This window comes from Mobula birostris, chromosome 5 (genome assembly GCF_030028105.1).
Source record: "Mobula birostris isolate sMobBir1 chromosome 5, sMobBir1.hap1, whole genome shotgun sequence".
NCBI lineage: Eukaryota > Metazoa > Chordata > Chondrichthyes > Myliobatiformes > Myliobatidae > Mobula > Mobula birostris.
Genome location: NC_092374.1, coordinates 91408291 through 91428523, shown reverse-complemented (window position 1 = coordinate 91428523; position 20233 = coordinate 91408291). Strand labels below are relative to the sequence as shown.

The 20233-nt window shown below is 49.2% G+C and overlaps 1 protein-coding gene across 1 annotated transcript in view; it reads right to left on the bottom strand.

Moving 5' to 3' along the window:
* LOC140197869 (active breakpoint cluster region-related protein-like) overlaps positions 1 to 20233 on the bottom strand; it is a 74891-nt gene that overhangs the window by 44765 nt on the left and 9893 nt on the right. The window contains exons 3-9 of the mRNA XM_072258412.1: positions 15687 to 15826; positions 14349 to 14453; positions 13092 to 13277; positions 8353 to 8460; positions 7824 to 7884; positions 5727 to 5779; positions 326 to 466 (exon numbers count right to left, since the gene is read on the bottom strand). Of these exons, the coding sequence (XP_072114513.1) occupies positions 326 to 466; positions 5727 to 5779; positions 7824 to 7884; positions 8353 to 8460; positions 13092 to 13277; positions 14349 to 14453; positions 15687 to 15826 (794 nt within the window). The remainder of the gene's footprint in view (positions 1 to 325; positions 467 to 5726; positions 5780 to 7823; positions 7885 to 8352; positions 8461 to 13091; positions 13278 to 14348; positions 14454 to 15686; positions 15827 to 20233) is intronic.

The following is a 20233-nucleotide window of genomic DNA, read 5'->3' as shown; positions in this document are numbered from 1 at the left end:
ACCCCTCCCTCTCTGGGGACCGGACGACGGACGCACTGTCCTCCCCACTCTGGGACCAGCCACAGACACTCCCCTCCCTCTCTGGGGACCAGACGACGGACGCACTGTCCTCCCCACTCTGGGACCGGCCACAGACACTCCCCTCCCTCTCTGGGACCAGACGACGGACACACTGTCCTCCCCACTCTAGGTCCAGGCCACAGACACTCCCCTCCCTCTCTGGGACCGGGCGTCAGTCTCTGGGGACCAGGTGACAGACACACTTCCCTTTATCTCTAGGTTCAGACATTACGAATCATCAGATGAACATTTCCCAAGGAGTTACCTTATCATTACTAGGATCCCGGAATCCAGTTTTAGGGCAGATTGTCTGTTTGGTTGCAGAGAGGAAGCTGTTGGAGTCATTAAGAGCTGTTTCCAGTGCTGGGTGGTCAGGGTGGTCACTAGGCGTGCTTCTCAGCAGCTCCTATAGATATTGTGCATATTAGCATTATTTACGATGCATTATGGTGGATTCTGGTTAATTGGGCCATCACAGCTGCTTATTTAGGACAACTCTTAAAGAACAAAAATAAATCGAGAAAATAGCTGGAATTCCCTTCCTTTATTTGGGACATTATGCTGCTTAATTGGGACAGGAGACTTGCTGAACAGTTTCTAACTAGCATCAACCGCATGCACTTGTGTGGCCGTTAGACTCGACACTGTGCCTAGATTGAATGATCTGTAAGAGGGGACCGAGTGTAGTATATCTAATTTTGATGATGACACTAAATTGAGTGGAAAAACAAATTGTGCAGAGGAAACGGAGAGTCTGCAGAGAGATATAGATAGGTTAAGTGAGTGGGCATGGGTCTGGCAGATGGAGTACAATGTTGGTAAATATGAGATCATCCACTGTGGAAGGAAAAATGGAAGATCAGATTACTATTTAAATGGTTAAAGATTTTAGCATGCTGCTGTGCAGAGGGACTTGGGAGTTCTTGTGCATGAATCACAAAAGGTTGGTTTGCAGGTACAGCAGGCTATCAAGAAGGCAAATAGGATGTTGGCCTTCATTACTCGAGGGATTGAATTTAAGAGCAGGGAGGTTATGCTGCAACTGTACAGGGTACTGGTGAGACTACACCTGGAGTACTGTGTGCAGTTCTGGTCTCCTTACTTGAGGAAGGATATACTGGCTTTGGAGGCAGTGCAGAGGAGACTCACCAGGTTGATTCCAGAGATGAGGGGTTTAGATTATGAGGAGAGATTGAATCACCTGGGACTGTACTCACTGAAATTCAGAAGGATTAGAGGAGATCTTACAGAAACGTAAAATTAAGAAAGGGATAGATAAGATAGAGACAGGAAAGCTGTTTCCACTGGTAGGTGAGACCAGAACTAGGGGACATAGCCTCAAGATTCAGGGGAGTAGATTTAGGACAGAAATGAGGATGAACTGCTTTTCTCAAAGAGTGGTGAATCTGTGGAATTCTCTGCCCAATGAATCAGTGGAAGCCACCTCAGTAAATATACAAATATATTAAAAAAAATAGACAAGGTTGGATAGATTTTTGCATAGTAGGGGGATTAAGAGTTGAGGGGAAAAGGCAGGTAGGTGGAGATGAGTCCATGGCCAGATCAGCCATGACCTTATTGAATGGTGGAGCAGGCTCGATTGGCCAGATAGCCTACTCCTGCTTCTATTTCATACGTTCTTAGGTTCTTGTGTTATGTTATGTGTTAAATAGCGTCTGTTGCGTGTGCATGTGTTAAAAAAGCAGTGATTTTTGTTACTAATAGCTGGTGAGAAATAAGCAGAAAGATAATTCTGAACTGTTTTGCCCATCTCGGTTTGAACTATTCAGGCTTGAAGATACCAAAAATGGCCGGGACTGAAAATGAAACAATTTCAGTACTTCATCAAGTTAGTAACTGTGAAGAATTTGAAGGTATCGACAATCGTCAAAAAGGTGACATTTATCATAAGGACTCCCAACACCCAGGTGATGCCTTGTTCTCATTGCTACCATCAGGGAGGAGGTACTGGAGCCTGAAGGCACACACTCAGTGATTCAGGAACAGCTTCATCCCCTCTGCCATCCGATTTCTGGATGGACATTGAATCCATGAGCACGACCTCACTATTTTTTTATTTCTGTTTTTGCATGACCTATTTAATTTAAATTAATATATATGTAATAACTGTAATTGATTTGTTTCCATTATTATGTATTGCAATGTTTTGCTCCCACAAAGACAACAAATCTCACGACATATGCCAGTGACAATGAAAATAAGGATTTGGAGGTTGCAATGGTCAACAGCATTGTATACACCAGTCCATTATCTACACTAGGAATTTGCACTGATTTTGTTCATTATACAGTCAATCAAAAGAATATGCACCCTGGGTGAGTTCCTCCATCGATAATAATTAGGAACCAACACCGTTTTATAGTACCGTAGTGGTATTGATAGAGTTCTAATTTGTTCTGTATTTCATTTAAATATATAATTTGTTACTCAGTTAAATGATAGTTTACCTTTTTAATACTTTTTAAAGTATTTCCACGAAACTAGCTAATTGGGGCAGCAGCTTAATTGGGCCGTAATGTACTGGGCCCAATGTGTCCCATTTAACTGGACTCCACTGTATTTCGTTCATTCCATCCACGTAGAATCTGAATGCAGCAAAAGTTGTAGAGTAGTGGGTGCATCTGACTGGTGCTGTCTCTGCCCTGGCAGTGTAGAGGGAACATCACCCTGTGTCTGACTTAAGACTGTGTGATGGGACAGTGTAGAGGGAACTTCACTCTGTGTCTGACTCTGGGAGTGTGTGATGGGACAGGGTAGAGGGAGCTTCACGCTGTGTCTGACCCTGGGAGTGTGTGATGGGACAGGGTAGATGGAGCTTCACTCTGTGTCTGACTCTGGGATTGTGTGGTGGAACAGTGTAGGTGGAGCTTCACTCTGTGTCTAACTCTGGGAGTGTGTGATGGAACAGGGTAGAGGGAGCTTCACTCTGTGTCTGACCCTGGGAGTCTGTGATGGGACAGGGTAGAGGGAACTTCACTCTACCCTACATCTGGCCCCTTTTTTTACAAAATACTTTTATTACAAATTCTATCCACTACACTTAATGTACTTCCACATTACAAACAAAAGACCAGACAAATTCTAACTAATATACACTAAACTAACACATTCCCACTCTCAGCTTGGTTAGAAATCTCTGCTACCTGTCTCGTGGACCCACAGTTAGCCAGCCCCAGGAGCAGGGTAACTGGGACATCCTCCTTCCTCACTGGATTCTGGGATGCTGCTAACCATCTTTACCCAGGGCCGTCTCAGTTGCCAGACCAGGGGCAACACCTTCTCGTACACATGCTCAAGGCTGCATCTGGAAGTTCAGGTTTGGGGCCAACATCCACTGGGATTTCCAACCCTTCGGGTGACTCCCCCACATCTACTCTCTCTCCCCTGTTGGGAGAAGAATGCCTTCTCTTCAGGCCAGGGGAGCTCGCGGCTACCGGGACCACCGATGCAGCATCCCTTCCACCCAGGCCCGGGCTCTTCCCTCGGCCTCCTACTGAACTTCAAGGCAAGTGAGTTCCTCAGAGCAAAGCACGTGGGCGGACATGGGTTCCGTGTCCTCAGGGATCTTCTCCTTGAGGAGTTTGGACTTCATCTTCGCCTACCTGCCCCGCAGAGTCTCCCCAAACCTCCGCATCCCGACTCACACCCCCTCCAGAGGCAGAACCACAGGGGCAGAGGTGCCAGAGTTGTTCTCCTTGGACTGGGGGTTAGCACAGTCCCTCCGAAAGTACCCTGCCTCCTCACACACAGAACACCGCGGATGTTCAGATCCCCTGGGCGTCTACCCCTTGTGCCAGGCAGTAAGTCGACCCTCAACATCCTCCTCTCATGCTAGCTGCATGAACAACTGGTGCTAGAAAGAGACTACGCTGCAGAAGGTACTTCTTTTAAACTTGAGTCTGACGGAGTGATCGCTGATCTTACTTGTCCAAAGAGAGATAAATGGGGAAGGAGGACCTCAGTGGGAATAAAGAACTTGACACACCGAAGGACGATCCGTTGCATGAGAGCGGTCATCAGCTCCATCTGCACAAAGGTGTCTTTAAGTCTGACCCCTCCCCCCTCCCGCCACTGAAAGCCTGGTGCACCAACTTGTCAGTGTTCAGGTAGAATACCACCGTCATCCCTGATGAAAATGGGAGAGATTGTCTATGAAATGTCGGCTAAAATTGATACCTGTGCCCGGCTGGTAACCCAAGGAAAGTTTATTTATCATGTACGCTAGGAAAGCACTAAATCCTTTATCGCCACCCTTCTGAACTCTTTCTCAGAGGCTAGAATTCCACCTACCCTAACCAAGTCCTTCGTGGCACCCGAGCACGGTTCCAGAGTTATTCCAGGGCACAATAAAGCATTGCGTCCCACGTTCATTCACCACCGACCAGAACAGGGATTTTCCAAGGGTGAAGAAGTTGCCCTTGCATAATCCACCAGGGAGACTGACGCAGCATGCTGACACTGCAGTCGGGAACAAGGAACAGAGACATTAATTGCCGTGAAATACAGGCAGCAATGTCCGCTGATAAAGTCCTGCAGCAAGTAGTGATCTTAGAGAATTTCCCGCCGTTCGCCTGATCCTCTGGCATCAGCGTTAAGACTCTGGGGTCTGGGGAAGAACTGGAAGAGGAATCTTCTGTTGCTGGGACAGTAGGAAGGTGCCCAGCACTTGACAGTCCCTTTTGGCACGGCGCCAGAAATTACAGCACAGGGAAAGGCTCCATTGGTCTCGAAGTCCCAAGCCACGAAAGGTCGAGATGTTCAAGGCACCCCTACACACACACACACACACACACACCGACCAAGAAACACAATGGGGCTGGAGGAAGGGGTGCTATCCCGATGTCAGCGGGAGAACAACAGATTCTGTCCCTTCTTTCAGAGGGAAGTGGCTTTCTGGCTAGCTGCCAGTGGCCACAGCAAGCAGTTACACAGTTAGCAGCTGCCAATAAAAGCAGTCTAAACCGGAGAGAAAATTTCCAAAGGCCTCCACACTAAAACAGCCCCTCACTCAGATATTCAGGAGGCCCTCTGCAGTTCCTCCAATATTTCTTGCAAACTTTATATATAAGTTTTCCTCGATTTTCTCTCAGCTCAATCAGAACATCTCCACATTGTGTCTGATCCTGGGTCTATGTCAAGGGAGTTTCATTCTGAGTCTAACCCGTGAGTGCATGATGGGACAGTGTAGAGGGAGTTGCACTCTGTGGCTAACACTGGGAGTGTGTGATGGGACAGTGTAGAGGGAGTTGCACTCTTTGGCTGACACTAGGAGTGTGTAATGGAGCTTCATTGTATCTGACCCTGGGACTGTGAGATGGAACAGTAATAGTGGGAGCTTCATTGAGTGTCTGACCGTGACAGTGTGTGGTGGGACAGTGTAGAGGGAGTTTTACCCTGTGTCTGACACAGGGAAAGCCTGATGGACAGTGTAGAGGGAACTTCACACTGAGTCTGAACCCGGAAGTGTGTGATGGAACGGTGGGGAGGAAGCTTCACTCTGTGTCTGTCCTTGGGTGTGTGTGATAGGATGGGATGAATGGATTTCTACTCTAAGCTGCTGTTCTGGCTGGTTTAGGGGGAGTTCTCTGAGTTCCCATGAACCCCGCAATGTGATTGAAGATCAGATGTATAACATCAGCACTTACTCCTATCAGCAGAGTGACCCTGGTGATGTGTTGTACCGGCTTCAGCAGCAGGGCTGGAGGAAAATCAGAAAAGATTGAGTGCTTCGAGGAACAGAAATCTCTTAAACCAAATCTACATCTTGCCTGAAAATACGAGATCTTCAAGTTACTGGGCATGCCTGCATTTATTGGCCATCCCAAACGGCCCTTTGAGAAGGTCGGGGTGGACTGCCTCCTTGTCGAGTTGTTGCCGTCTCGTGAATGTTCTCCCAGAGGGTTGGTGGGGAGGTGGATAGGGCATAGAGGAAGCACAGGGGCATATAGGTAGGCTAAGTGTGTGGGCTAGGAGCTGCCAGGTGGAATTTAATGTGAGGAAAAGTGAAGTAGTTTACTATGAGAGGAAGAATGGAAAATGAGTTATTATTTGAGTGGAGAGAGAGAGAGATACTTCAAACATTTTTTCAGTGGATAACGGTCTTGTGGTCCTGGTAGTAGGAATCCAACAGGTTAACACACTTTGCTGCAACTAAATCTTTGGTCAGACTTTACTTGGAGTACTATGAGCGGTTTGGGGCCCTTTATCTAATAAAGAATGTGCTGGAATGGGGGAGGGGCAAGAGGAGGTTCATGAGTATGACCCTGGGAATAAGATGGTTAACGCAAGAGGAACATTTGATGTCCCTGGAACTGCACCCACTACAGCTTATAAGAATGAGGGCGGATCTGATTGAAACCTTCCAGATATTGAAGGGTCTCGATACAGAGGACTAGGGGAGTCTAGGACCAGAGGGCACTGCCTCAGAATAGAAGAATGTCCCTTTTGAAGAGGGATGAGGAGGAATCTCTTTAGCCAGAGGGTGGTGAATCTATGGAATCTATTGTCACAGAGGGCTGTGGAAGCCAAGTCATTAGGTTCTTGATTAGTCAGGGCACCAAAGATTTTAGGGAGAAGGCAGGAGAATGGGGTTGAGAGGGAAAGGACTGTACATCAGCCATGATGGAACGGCGGACCAGACTCCATAGGCCGAATGGTCTAAGTCTGTTCCAATGAACTATGGTCTTTAACACACAGGCACAGCAAGTAGTCAAATTGGAACATTGACCCTTGTTGCAATGGGATATGGAGTTCAAACATATCAACGTTTTGGCACAAGTTTACAGAATATTTGTAAGGGTGTACTAGGAGTCATGGGGAGAACTCTGCTCTCCTTATTCAAGGGTGGGTACTCTTTATTGGAGGAAGTGCAGAGATGGTTCAATGGGCGTATGCCTGGAATACCGGGGTCGATGTGTGGAGTCAGGTTACACAGGATGCGCCAAAGCAATGTAATCTTAAAACATACACCCCCCCCCCCCACCCCAGCTGTATGGATCTTTCTCTTTGACTTCCAATCTGCTGAAGCAACTTTCACTTTGAATATCATTATCTCTTCCTCAATCCCTCTCCCCTCCCTTCTTCACCACACACTCTCCCCGTTATTCAGTCTCTCTGTCCCTCATTCAGTCTCTCTCTCTCCCTTGTTCAGCCTCTCTCTCCCTCTGCCTCTCTCTGTCACACTCGATCTTCCTCTCATTTCCTTCTTTTGTTTCTCTGCCTGTCTGATCCCACCACACTCCAGCCCCTTTCCTCTCCCCCTCTGTTTCTCTCCTTCTCTCACTCTGTCTGTATCAATCTCTCTCTCTGTCTCTCCCCCTCTCTCTCCTAGCTTATCCCACTCTTTCTTTTTCTCTTTGTCTCTTTACTAGTTTTACAGTTTAAATTGGTTTACCCAGTCCTTGAAGTGATGTTCTAACCTCTCTCTCTCCCTCTCCAACTCACACACAGTTACTTCAACTATCTCACTCCGAAGCTCCCACTCTTTGTCACTCCTAGTCTGCACTTCCTCTTACACGCTCCCTTACTGTCTGTCACTCTCCTTTTCCCACTCTCCCTCACACCATCTCACTCTCTCACTCCCTCAGTCACTCACACTCTCTCTCTCGATCTCTGTCCTCCCACTCCCACCTTTACTCAGACTAGTGCCTCACCTCGTTTCCCCCCCCGAGGCAAAGCACCGACTCCTGCCTCCATATCGCCCCCAACATCTCCCTTCGCCCTGCACCAGGCACCAAGCTTACCCTCCAGAGTTGTGGTCACTGGAGTCTCCTTTGATTCCTTGGAGGGTTTAAGCCTCATTTCCTGAGGAGAGGGAGAGAGATTAGAAATGATTGTCTGCAGTGATGGAGGGGAGAGGAACAGAAGGATGGAACATCAGTGAGACAATGAGAGATGTTTTCATGAAGTGTATCTGGTTGAAAGAAGCTCCATTCTCATCCCACCAATCTCTCTGCCATCTCCCTGTCTCCCCCATCACTCTCTCCCCCTCTCACCTCCCTCCACATCTCACCCTCTCTCCCTCCCCCCACCCATTCTCTCTTTCCCTCCCAAACCCCCAGTTCACCCCCTCCCTTTCTCACCTCTCCATCTCTCACCCTTTTCTGTCTCTCTCCCCCCCTTTCCCTATCCTGAAAGAGAAGGTGGAAGTGAGAGAGTGAGAGAGAGTGAGAGAGAGAGAGAGAGAGAGAGAGAGAGAGAGAGAGAGAGAGAGAAAATATGAATGGATGGATGCAGGTCAGTGCGGTGGGAGAGTGAGAGAGCAGTGGGTACCTGAGCAATCCTCCTGAACTGGTCTTTGCTCTGAACACACTTCTCGGTCGTCTCCGCCGCCATCGGGTAGTTGTTGACGAAGGCGCGATAGATCCCGAACTGGCTGACCTGGAAGATGGGCGGAGGTAAACGGGGACAGGCACCGGGGTGAGCAGCCGAGACATGTCAACTCATTCCCCACTTCCCTACTAAACACACCCACCACCCGAGGGAACGTCCGCCGGGACCTAACGCGGTGAGGGTGGGGGGAGAGTTACCTCGTAACTAGTCAAACGCCAAGGCATATAGCTGTATACCGGGACATAGAATGTACAACATGAGGGTCATCGGGGGAGGGGGAGGGACGGGGTATGAAGGGGGAGGTGAGAGTGTGGGTAGGGAGGAAGTTGGGGATGGGAGGGGAAGAGGGGCAAGGGTGGGAAGAGGGAGGGCTGGAAGAGGGGAGATGGGAGGTAGAAGGGGGAGGGAAAAGGGATGGGTGGAAGGGGGAAAGGGGAGGAGACGTGGAAGAAGCAGGAGAGGTGGAAAAGTGAAGGGAGGGGGAAGAGGGAGGGGGTAAGATGGTAGGAAGGAAGAGAAGTGGGAAAGAGTTAGGGGAGGTGAGGGGGAAGAGTAAAGGGACAGGGGAGGGGGAAGGGGGAAAGGGGAAGGTGAGAGGGGAGAGAGGTGAAGGGGTAGAGGTGAGGTGGGTAGAGGTGAGGCAGGTAGAGGTGAGGGGAGAGGGGAAAGAGAGGGTGAGGGCGAGGGGAAGGGGAAAGGGACAAGGGTAGGGAAAGTGAGAGGGGAGAAGGGAGGGGGAGAGGATGGAGAAAAATTAATTGGGAAGGAAGGGTGAGGGAAGAGTGAGATGTGGAAAGGAGAATATATATATTTTTAAATCTTTGTACAGTACTATATTTGTCAATGTGGAGCAGAGAGCAAGTGGTGTTGGGAAAGGTGAGGGTGAAATGCCATAGGAGCGATATGGCACAGGTGGCAGAGAAGTGCCAGGGGAGGGTGCAGACACACCCAGTCCTGAGACACCAGGCAATGTTGTTTGATTCCAAACAACTGGTTTATTGATCATTACAGAATGTCTCTCTAGTGCTTCCCGCTCCCTCCCCACTCCCTTCCCCTTTTCCCAACCATGATTCCCCTCTCCCTGTCCCCTTCCCACTCTCAGTCCACAATAGAGACCCATATCAGAATCAGGTTTATCATCACTCACATAGGTCATGAAATTTGTTTGCTTTTGTGGCAGCAGTACAGTGCAATCCATAAAATTAATGCAGTACTGTGCAGAAATCTTAAGCATCCCAGCTCTACATATGTGTGTGTGTGTGGTTGGACTATATATATGCGACGTTGTGACTTTTGTGAGGTCACAAGTCCATGTTCTCATACTCGGAAATGTTAATAGTCTGATAACAGCAGGGTGGAATCTGCACTCGAGCCTGGTGGTACATGCTTTCCGTCTTTTGTATCTTCTGCCCGGTGGGAGGAGGGAGTAGAGAGAAGGTCTGGGATGTGAGGGGCCTTTGACTGTGCTGGCTGCTTTACTGAGGCAGAGACAAGTGTAGACAGAGTCCCTGGAGGGGAGGCTGGTTAATGTAAGCTGTGTCCACACCTCCCTGCGGCTTCTTGCAGTCACAGTTAGAGCAGTTGTCAAACCAAGCTGCGATGCATCAAGATAGGATGCTTTTTGTGGTTCGTCGATAAAAAATTGGTGTCGACAGGGCAGTGCCAAATACTTTTAGCCTTCTGTGGAAGTAGAGGCGTTGGCGAGTTGTGTTGTCCAGCATATCAGTGTGGTTGGAACAGGAGAGGCTATTGGCAATGCTCATCCTAGGAACTGGAAGCTCTGAGCCCTCTCAACCTCAACATCGTTGATGTGGACAGCATGTGCACCATCCCCCACCTTTCCTGATAACAAAGACCAGCTCTCTTGATTTGCTGATGCAGAGAAAGGTTGTTGTCATGACAACATATCACCAATCTCTCACTCCCCATCCTGTACACTGAGTCATCATCATTTGAGAGAGGGAGGGGAGGGAAGTATGTGGAGAGGATGCGAAGGGAGATCAAGGTGTCTGAGATTTGGGTGGTTTCAATTTAAAAGCTAAAAAGAAGTTTGGGTGGTAGGTGTACAGGTTAATGGGAGTAGGCAGTTCAGATGGTTCGACATGGACTAGATGGGCCGAAGGTCTTGCTTCTTGGCTGTGTTTTTCTATGACTTTAGGAGAGGAGAGAGGAGGAAGCAGTGGAGAAGAGGGATGGGAAGAGATATTTAGGGTATGTGCTTGCATGTGGGTAGGGGTGGTGGTACATGTCAGCGAACAGAGGGGAAATGAGAAGGCTAGATGTGTCTCAAAAGCTACTTCCTAGCCTGCAGGCAAACCACAGACATGCTGTGAACCGGACACCAGAGCCAGTGGGCCTTGCCCATGTGGGCCAGAAAAGTTCACAAACACAGCTGCCAGCACTTATCGCTCACCCCTAACTGCCCCTCAAGAATGTGAGGGGTGAGGGATGGGGTAGGGCTGGGAAGGGAAGGGTGAGCCATGTCCATGAGGGTCCTGCTGTCCTTCTGGTGAAGGCTCTGTTGGGGAGAGAGACCCGGTATCTGGACTCGGTGATGATGAGGCAACAGCGGGGTATGTCCCGGGGGAGGGGAGAGAGGGGAGAGGGGGGAGGGGGAGGGGGAGAGAGGGGGAAGGGGGAGGAGGGAGGGGGGAGGGGAGAGAGGGGGAGGGGGAGGGGAGAGAGGGGGAGGGGGGAGGGGAGGGGGAGGGGGAGGGGAGGGAGAGGTGGCAGGGGGGAGGGGTGGAGGGGGAAGGGGAGGGGGAGGGATGGAAGAGGGAGGGGAGGAGGGGGGAGGGGAGAGAGGGGGGAGGGGGGAGGGGAGAGGAGGGAGAGGTGGAGGGGGAAGGGGAGGGGGGATGGGGGAGGGGGAGAGGAGAGAGGGGGGAGGGGAGGGGGGAGGGGAGGGGGAGGGGGAGGGAGAGGAGGGGGGGAGGAGAGGGAGGGGGAGGGGGAAGGGGGGAGGAGGGAGGAGGGGGGGAGGGGGGAGAGGGGGAAGGAGGGGGAGGGGGGGAGGGGGAGAGGAGGGAGGAGGGGGAGGGGGGAGGAGGAGGGGAGGGGGGTAGGGGGAGGGGGGAGGAGGAGGGGAGGGGGAGGAGGAGGAGGAGGGAGGAGGAGGGGAGAGGGGAGGAGGAGGGGAGAGGGGAGGAGGAGGGGAGAGGGGGGAGGGGGGAGGGGGAGAGGGGGGGAAGGGGGGAGGGTGGAGAGGGGGAGAGGGGGGGAAGGGGTGGAGGGGAGGAGGTGGGAGGAGGGGTTGTAATGTCAAGCCCTCTAGATCATGGTGGTCCCTAGTCAGGTGAAATTCAAACCACGTTCTTCTGAGTATCGTCAACATTTCAGTTCGCCAAGATTCAGCATTGTTTGCCTAAGTTCATTTTCAAGTTAATGTTTGTAAAAATCTTTTGTTATTTTGAATTGCCAAAGTATTCTTGATTCCTGCACTTGAGTTCACTAGTGATCTTCACAATGTTAATTCTTTTGTTTAATTTATGAGCTGATATACTTTATATTTGATATTATACAATTATAAATTATTAAGCCTGTAATGTCGACTGTTCACTCCCCTCCATTGATGTTGCCCGACCTGAAAGGCTCCTCCAGCATTTTGCATTACTCAAGATTCCCACCATCTGCAGAATTTCTTCTGAATTTAAGTTCATATTTGTTCCTTTTTTATGTATTTTATCAATAATTAATGTTAATTCTTTTCTTGCATTTGGGGGGGTTTTATGTTTTTCTTTGAACAGGTTCCATGGTGTTTCTTTGTTTAGTGACTGTCTGTGGGAAGACAAACCTCAGGGTTGGATACTGCACACACACCTTGATAATAAATGTACTTTGTATCTTTGAACAAATTAACCTTAATAATTAATGTTAATTTAATTTGATGTAAATCATGTTTGTAATACATTGTGCTGCTGCTGTAAGCCTGATTTGTCCTCTGGGTATGTACACCCAGGACTCAAAATTTTCAACTTAGAAAACAGAAGAGTACAGCACAGGAACAGGCCATTCGGCCCACAATGTTGTGCCAAACCATCTAAAAAGTAAATCAAAATAACCCAAAATCAATACCTCCTGCCTATACAATATCCCTATCCCTCCATCTTCCTCACATTCATGCGCCTATCTAAACATCTCTTAAAAGCCTCTGATGTGTTTGCCCACCAGCATACCAGGCAGCACATTCCCGGCATCCACCACTCTGAGTAAAACACTTACCCCTTGAACCTACCCTCTCTCACCTTCAATGCATGTCCTCTGGTACTAGACACTTCAACCCCAGGAAACAGATACTCCTCGTCTACTCCATCTGTGCCTCTCATAATCTTGTAAACCTCTATCAGATCTCTGCCACTCCAAAGAAAACAACTCAAGTTTGTCCAGCCCCTCATGATAGCACACGTCCTCTAAAACAGGCAGTACGCTGGTAAACCTCTTCATCCTTCATCTTCAATCCTCGATGTCCTTCCTACAGCGTGACAACCAGAACTGTAAGCAACATCCCAACCAGAGTTTTGTAAAGTCGCAACATAACCTCTTGGCTTTTGAAACCAGTGCCTTGATTAATAAAAGCAAGCACACCTCGATTGACATTGATGTCATCCTCTGTCGGGTGGAAGAGAGGGACGCTCCAAGGATGGGAAGAGAGTCACCTCCTTCATGCTGAGACAACTTACCAGCAGTTGAAAGATATCGCCCACAGGCTGGGGAGAGTCTCCACTCTCCAACCTGTCCTGCAGCTTGCCACAGAAGTCCATGTGGAGCTCATACAACTCGGGCACCTTGAAGAAGATGGTCTGTATCTCTTGGTTGGTGAGGACAGGCTGTGAGGTGTAGGCTGCTGCTTTCAGAGGACGCATGGGCTGAGGGGAGAGGAGAGAGAAAGCGTGAGGCAGAGGGGAAGGCCCAATAGACCACGTCCAGAATACATTGGAGCAAAATTAGGCCTTTCAGCCCAAAAAGTCTGCTTCACCATTTGATCAGGGCTGCTTTATTATCCCTCTCAACCCATTCTCCTGCCTCTCCTCGTAATCTTCAATGTCCTTACTAATCAAGGACCTACCAACCTCCTATTAAATATACCAATAATTTGGCCTCCACAGCATCTGTGGTAACGAATTCCACAGATTCACCATCCTCTTGCTAAAGAAATTCCTCCGCCCTTCACTCAACCTTTGATCTCAGACTCTCCCTCTCGATCGAGTGACATTCACATTCACTCCCTCCTCTTGTTAAAAGGTTAGCGTGGAGTGGCTCTTGTCATCAGGCAGAGAATAGGGTAAATCAGGTTTCACTGGAGAATGGCGGGTAACACTCATTATGTTAACACAGACCATGGAGACAGTTTAACAGACCTCTATGTCTGACCCTGGGTGTGTGTAATGGGATGGTGTAGTGGGAGCTTCACTCTATGTCTGACCCCGGGTGCGTGTGATGGGACAGTGTAGTGGGAGCTTCACTCTATGTCTGACCCCGGGTGCGTGTGATGGGACAGTGTAGAGGGAGCTTCACTCTGTGTCTGACCCTGGGAGTGTGTGATGGGACAGTGTAGAGGGAGCCTCACTCTGTGTCTGACCCTGGGAGTGTGTGATGGGACAGTACAGAGGGAGCTTCACTCTGTGTCTGACCCTGGGAGGGTGTAATGGGACAGTGTAGAGGGAGCTTCACTCTGTGTCTGACCCCGGGAGTGTGTGATGGGACAGTGTAGAGGGAACCTCACTCTCTGTTTGATCCTGGGAGTGTCTGATGCAGAAGTGTTGAGGAAGTCTCACTTTATGTCTGCCCCGGATGTGTGTGATAAGACAGGGTAGAGGGAGTTTCGCTCTATGTCTGACCGTAAACTCTGTAATGGGACAGTGCAGAGGGAGGTTCACTCAGCGTCTGACCCCATTTGTGTGTGATGGCGCAGGATAGGGGAAACTTTGGCAACTCACCACCAAGAGACTGCTAAGCTCATTGATGTAGACCCTCTCGTTCTCCAGCACCTTGCACAGCACCATTTTCCTCCTCTGCAGCTGTTTCTCAGGATCATCCTCCAGCTGTGTAGTGGGGAGAAGGAGAGCAGGAGTGAGAGTTCAAACTCTGACACCGAGCTTCCCAAATGGCATGGTCAGGACAGCACGTCAGTGGGTGGGGTGTATTAACAGGGAGGGGACATAAGGACAAAGCCTGAGGGGGGGGGAAGAGGGGGATCCATCAGGGGATTATAATGATGTGGGTGTGTGTAAGTGTGAGAGAGAGAGTCTGAGTGTAAGAGAGAGTCTGAGTGTGAGAGAGAGTCTGAGTGTAAGAGAGAGAGAGTCTGAGTGTGAGAGAGTGAGAGAGATAGAGAGTGTGTGTGTGTGAGAGAGAGAGAGCGTGTGAGTGAGGGAGGGAGGATGAGAGAGTGTGAGTGACAGAGAGAGAGAGAGAGAGAGAGAGAGAGGGAGATAGTTACATAGATAGATTCAGAATTAAGGACTAGATAGCATGGACAGGGAGAAGACGTTTCCTGTCATGGGAGAGTCTAGGACCAGAGGTCACAGCCTCAGAATAGAGGGATGTCCCTTTAGAACAGAGATAAGAAGAATTTCTTTAGCCAGCTAGTGGTCATTAGGTATATTTAAAGTGGAGTTTGATAGATTCTTGATTAGCCAAGGAAACAGGGATTTGGGAAGGCAAGAGAATGGGGGCTGAGAGGGATAATGAAATGACAGAGCAGTCTTGATGGGATGAATGGCTTAATTCTGCTCCTCAGAGAGAGCATGTTGGACAATGTGTGTGTGTGTGTGTGTGTGTGTGTGTGTGTGTGAGAGAGAGTGTGTGTGTGTGTGACAGTGTGAGAGAGTGTGACTGTGTAACCATGTAATTGAGAGGGCATTGGACTGTGAGAGTGTGTGAGTAAGAGACTATGAGAGAATATGAATGTGGAAGTCTATGAGTTTGAGCGTGTTAGAGGTTATGATTGGATGTGTGATGTGAGAGTCTGTGTGCAATTGAGTGCTATAATGTTTAGAAATTACTAGTGTGAGAGTTAATGTGAGGGTGTTAGTGTGTGTGACTGTGTAAGAACGTATGTGTATTAACGTGGAGAGGGGGAGGGGGAGGGGAAAAAACTGTTTATGACTATGCCAGTAATGGTGGGCAATGACGTGGAATGCATGTGCCCGGAGCCCATCACTGGGTCTCAGGGTCTGCGGGAGATCGGGACTGCCAGGGATCTCCTCATCACTGATGAGGCTGGTGCACTCTGCCCTCCTCCCCACCATCTCCCTCCGGACGTTGGTACCTACCGGTGTGGCCGGACTGGTGGGAGAGAAGCTGCCGCTGCTGTGCGATAACCTGTTGGTGTATCCTGAATATGATGGAGTGATGGGATCGAGCTCGGGCTCCTGGGTAAACACATGGTCGTCCTCTGGATCGGCTGTAACGACTGTGTGGACGGGGTAGGGCGGGGTGGGTGGGGGGGGGGGACAAGGGAGAGGAACAAAACCGGGGGGCTTCGTCAGCAGTGGCATTGACACCAAACACTCTTTCTAGGTGAGGTGACATAACCAGAACATGTGATATATGACCATCCACCACCTGCTCCCATGACCCTGATCAGGGGTGGGGGGCACGCTAAATAGGTGCTCCTCCTTGATTAAGGGTGACCTGCAGGTTAGCGGAGGGAAGGAGCTCCTTAACCTCCTTTGGTAGAGACGTACCTCCACCACGCCACCCTGACATGTCACATAACGAACAAACGTGGTCCGTGGAATAAAGGGAAAGAGGAGGGGAACCTCTAGGAGAGGAGACAAGGTGGCGGGGTGAAGAGAAGAACCAGAGTGGCGAACGGTAAAGGAAAGAAGAGGGTGGGCGGAGAAGTTACCGGAAGTCAGAAAGTCAATCTTCGTGCCATCAGGTTGGAGCCTACCCGGGCGTATTAGTAAATGTTGCTCCTCCAACTTGAGAGTGGCTTCATCGTGGCAGCAGACTGACATGTTATAATGGGAATGGGGAGTGAAGTTACAATGGGTTGTCATTGGGAAATCTCACCTGCTGTGGCAGACAGTTCTGGTTATGCAAGCTCTGATGCCAGATAATCTCTGAAGAGTATTGATAATGGCTGGGGCCACCCATCTTGTAAAGATGCTGCCCAGAAAAAGGCAATGCCAAACTATTTCTGTAGAAAAATTTGCCAAGAACAATCACAGTCATGGGACCGTGAATCCTTTCCTTTAAGATTCCTTTTTCTTCAGCCCTTTACATCTTCCACCTATCACCTCCCAGCTTCTCACATCATTCCCCTGCCCCACATGTCCATCCATCTTCCCTCCTGCCTGGCCTCGCCTATCATCTGGCAGCTAATACTCTTTGTTATTCTAGCTTCTTCACCCTTCCTTTCCAATCCTGATGAAGGGTTTTGGCACGAAATGCCATTTCCCACTCGAGATGCCTCCAGCATTGTGTGTGTGTGTGTGTGTGTGTGTGTGTGTGTGTGTGCGCGCGTGCGTGTGTGTGTGTGTGTGTGTGTGTTTGTGCGTGTGTGTGTGTGTGTGTGTGTGTGTGTGTGTGTGTGTTGCTCTGGATTTTCAGCATCTGCAGAATCTCTTGTGTTTTGGAAACATTCATCTACTTCATTGGTGAACTCTTGGTCAAGAGGTGCAGACTGCATCTCCTCCTCACCGACAATTGACACTGGTGCACCTCAAGGAGGTCTGCTTAGCCAGTGCTCTACCCTCCCTATGCCCATGACTGTGTGACTAGGCACAGCTCAAATGCCATTCATAAGTTTGCTGACAATACACTATTGTTGGTAGAACTTCAGATGGTGACAAGAGGGCATACAGGAGCACGATAGATCAGCTGGTTGAGTGGTGTTGCATCTACAACCTTACACTCAGCGTCAGTATGACTAAAGAACTGATTGTGAACTTCAGAAAGGCTAAGACAAGGGTACACATGCCAATCCTCAAAGAGGGATCAGAAGTGGAGAGAGCGAGTGATTTCAAGTTTCTGGGTGTCAAAAATCTCGGAGGACCTAACCTGATCAAAACAGCTATAATGAAGACGAGATAGCGGCTATATTTCATTAAGAGTTTGAGTAGATTTGGTAGGTCACCCAAGACACTCAAAATTTCCAGGCATGTACTGTGGAGAACATTCTGACTGTCTGCATAACTGTCTGGTATGGAGCGGGGGGGCGCATGGGCCGTTACTGCGCAGGATCAAAGTTAGCTGCAGAGAGTTGTAAAACTAATCAGCTCCATCCTGGGTACTAGCCTCCATAGTATCCAAGGCATCGTCAAGGAGAGATGCCTCAAAAAGGTGGCACCCACCATTAAGGACCCCCATCACCCAGGACATGCCTCGTTCGCATTGCTACCAACAGGAAGGAGGTACAGAAACCTGAAGGCACAGATTTCAGGAACCTCTGCCTTCCAATTTCTGAATGGATGTTGAACCCATGAACACTACATCACTACTTTTTATTACTGTTTTACACTACTTATTTAACTGTTTAATATACATATATGTACTTACTGTAATTCACAGTTTCTTTCTATATTTATCATGCATTGTATTGCTGATGCAAAGTTATCTAATTTCACACCATATTCTGGTGATATTAAACCTGATTCTGGAGGAGCTCGGGGGGTTCATCAGAACCAGGGCTACTAAGACCTGCAGGGGACACAAATACTGCAGGATAGGGTCACTGTGGATTCTATGGGCTTTGTCCCTGTGCAAACAGTCCAGACCATGTCGCATTGCCACATGCGACCAACAAGCCCCTGTTTGGCGGGCGGTGAGAGGGACTCTCCCAGTCAGAGCTCTCTTTTACAGACGACTAGCGTATGCTGCCCTTCGGGTGGCTGCAGTGTTGAAGAGACAGTCATCCAGCACTTTGCAGACTGGGTCCCGAGCAGACAAACCCTCCTGTGTCAGGGGTCGCTGACCAGGACTCTCCCTCTGCAAGTGAGATCCCAGATACAGAGTTCCCCTTTCCGTGAGCGAGTTTCTATCTGTCTGACCCAGGGTTTGAGGAACATCTGTGGTTGATGAACACAGAAATTTCAAAACCTCAAGGCAGCACAGAGAGACGTTAAACTTCCTGATGCCCACAACCTGATGGCTGAATGTCTGATCAGGAAGCCACTGGCTCACCAGCTCTGCTGATCAGGGACCCTCCACACACAAGGAGCCTCCCCACTTGAGACCCCTTCAGCAGACAGGAGTCTTTCTATTTGGACCCCAAATAAGGAGGGAATCTTTCCATCCGGAACTCCATTTAAGGGGAGGAGGCATGTTTTCCTATTGGGACCCAGTTAACAAGGGAGTATCTCCATTAAGGGGAGGCTTTCTCTCCATCAGGAAGCCCATTTTATGGGAGTTTCTTCATCACAGGCACCATTTAAGTTGAGGGGAATGTCCCTTAATAGTGGATCCCATTTAACAGGGGTATCTGTCCAACAAGGGAGGTTTAAGAGCAGAGATGCCTTAGTGTAACTAGTACTTATATGGTACTTAAGTGTGGCCTCACCTTAAGAGAGAACTTACAAAATCATTAGGGGAAGCAGCCCATCAAAACCAGACAACTCATCTCAGAATTTTATTTTTAGCTATACTTGCTCAAGGGATGTGGATTTCACAAGTTGAGCGAGTATTTAATTACCTGAATGCCCATCCCTGGCTGACCTTCAGAAGTTGGTGGTGAGCTGCCTTCTTGCTTTAGATTTCAGGATAATCTTCTCTCATTTGTCTTTCAGCCTAAGATTTCCAATTCCTCTACATAAGTCAATCACAAAGTAACACACACAATACCAGAGGAGCTCAGCAGGTCAGGACTGATGAAGAGTCTCAGCCTGAAACGCCAGCTCCTAATTCCATCCCCCGCACCCCCCCCCCCCCGTATAGATGCCGCTAGACCGATTGAGTTCCTCCAGCACTTTGAGCATGTTGCTCTGGGTTTCCAGCAGCTGCTCAAACAATTGTGATTATCATTGCCTTCATCCCAGGAACGACCCAGTGAACATTGCTTGCTCTGTCACCAATGCAGGGTGGAGATACAGCTCTCCAAAGGAGGTGTAAGGCACTCCTTCCCTCCACTAGGTTGGACAAGGTGTAGCACCTGCTTGGCCACCCCCACCCCCGATCAGGGTCACATGAAGCCATTGGGGGCAGGTGGTGGATGGTCCTATGAGCAGCTGGTGCACATGACAAGTCCTGGTTACTTGACCACTGACGCCAGACAATTTCTGAGCAGTATTGATAATGGCTGGGGGGGGGGGGGGGTGTCCCCTGTCTTGTAAAGACACTGCCCAGGAGAAGGCAATGGCAAATCAGTTCCGTAGAAAAAACCATCAAGAACAATTGTGGTCATGGAAAAAGACTAAGATCACCCTTGTCACATGACATGGCATGTAATGAATGAAGGATCACCAATGCAAATATTTCTTCCTTCATTAGGGACCCAGTATAGTCTAACCCAGGGATATAGAGATAGGAACTGTGCACAGTGCTACAACACAGCGACAGAGATTCTGAACTGTGCACAGTGCTCCTGGAGTGGTCTAACGCAGGGATATGGAGACAGAACTATTAGACCGTATGGTGCTCCCAGTACAGTCTAATCCAGGGATATGAAGATAGGAACTATGCACGGTGCTCCTAGAGTTGTGTAACCCAGGATATGGAGAGTGAACTGTGCACAGTGCTCCTAATGTGGTCTAATGCAGGGATATGGAGACACAGCTGTGCACAGTGCTCCCAGAGTGGTGTAACCCAGGGATATGGAGACTGGAACTGTGCACAGAGCTCCCAGAATGGTGTAACCCAGGGATATGGAGACTGGAAC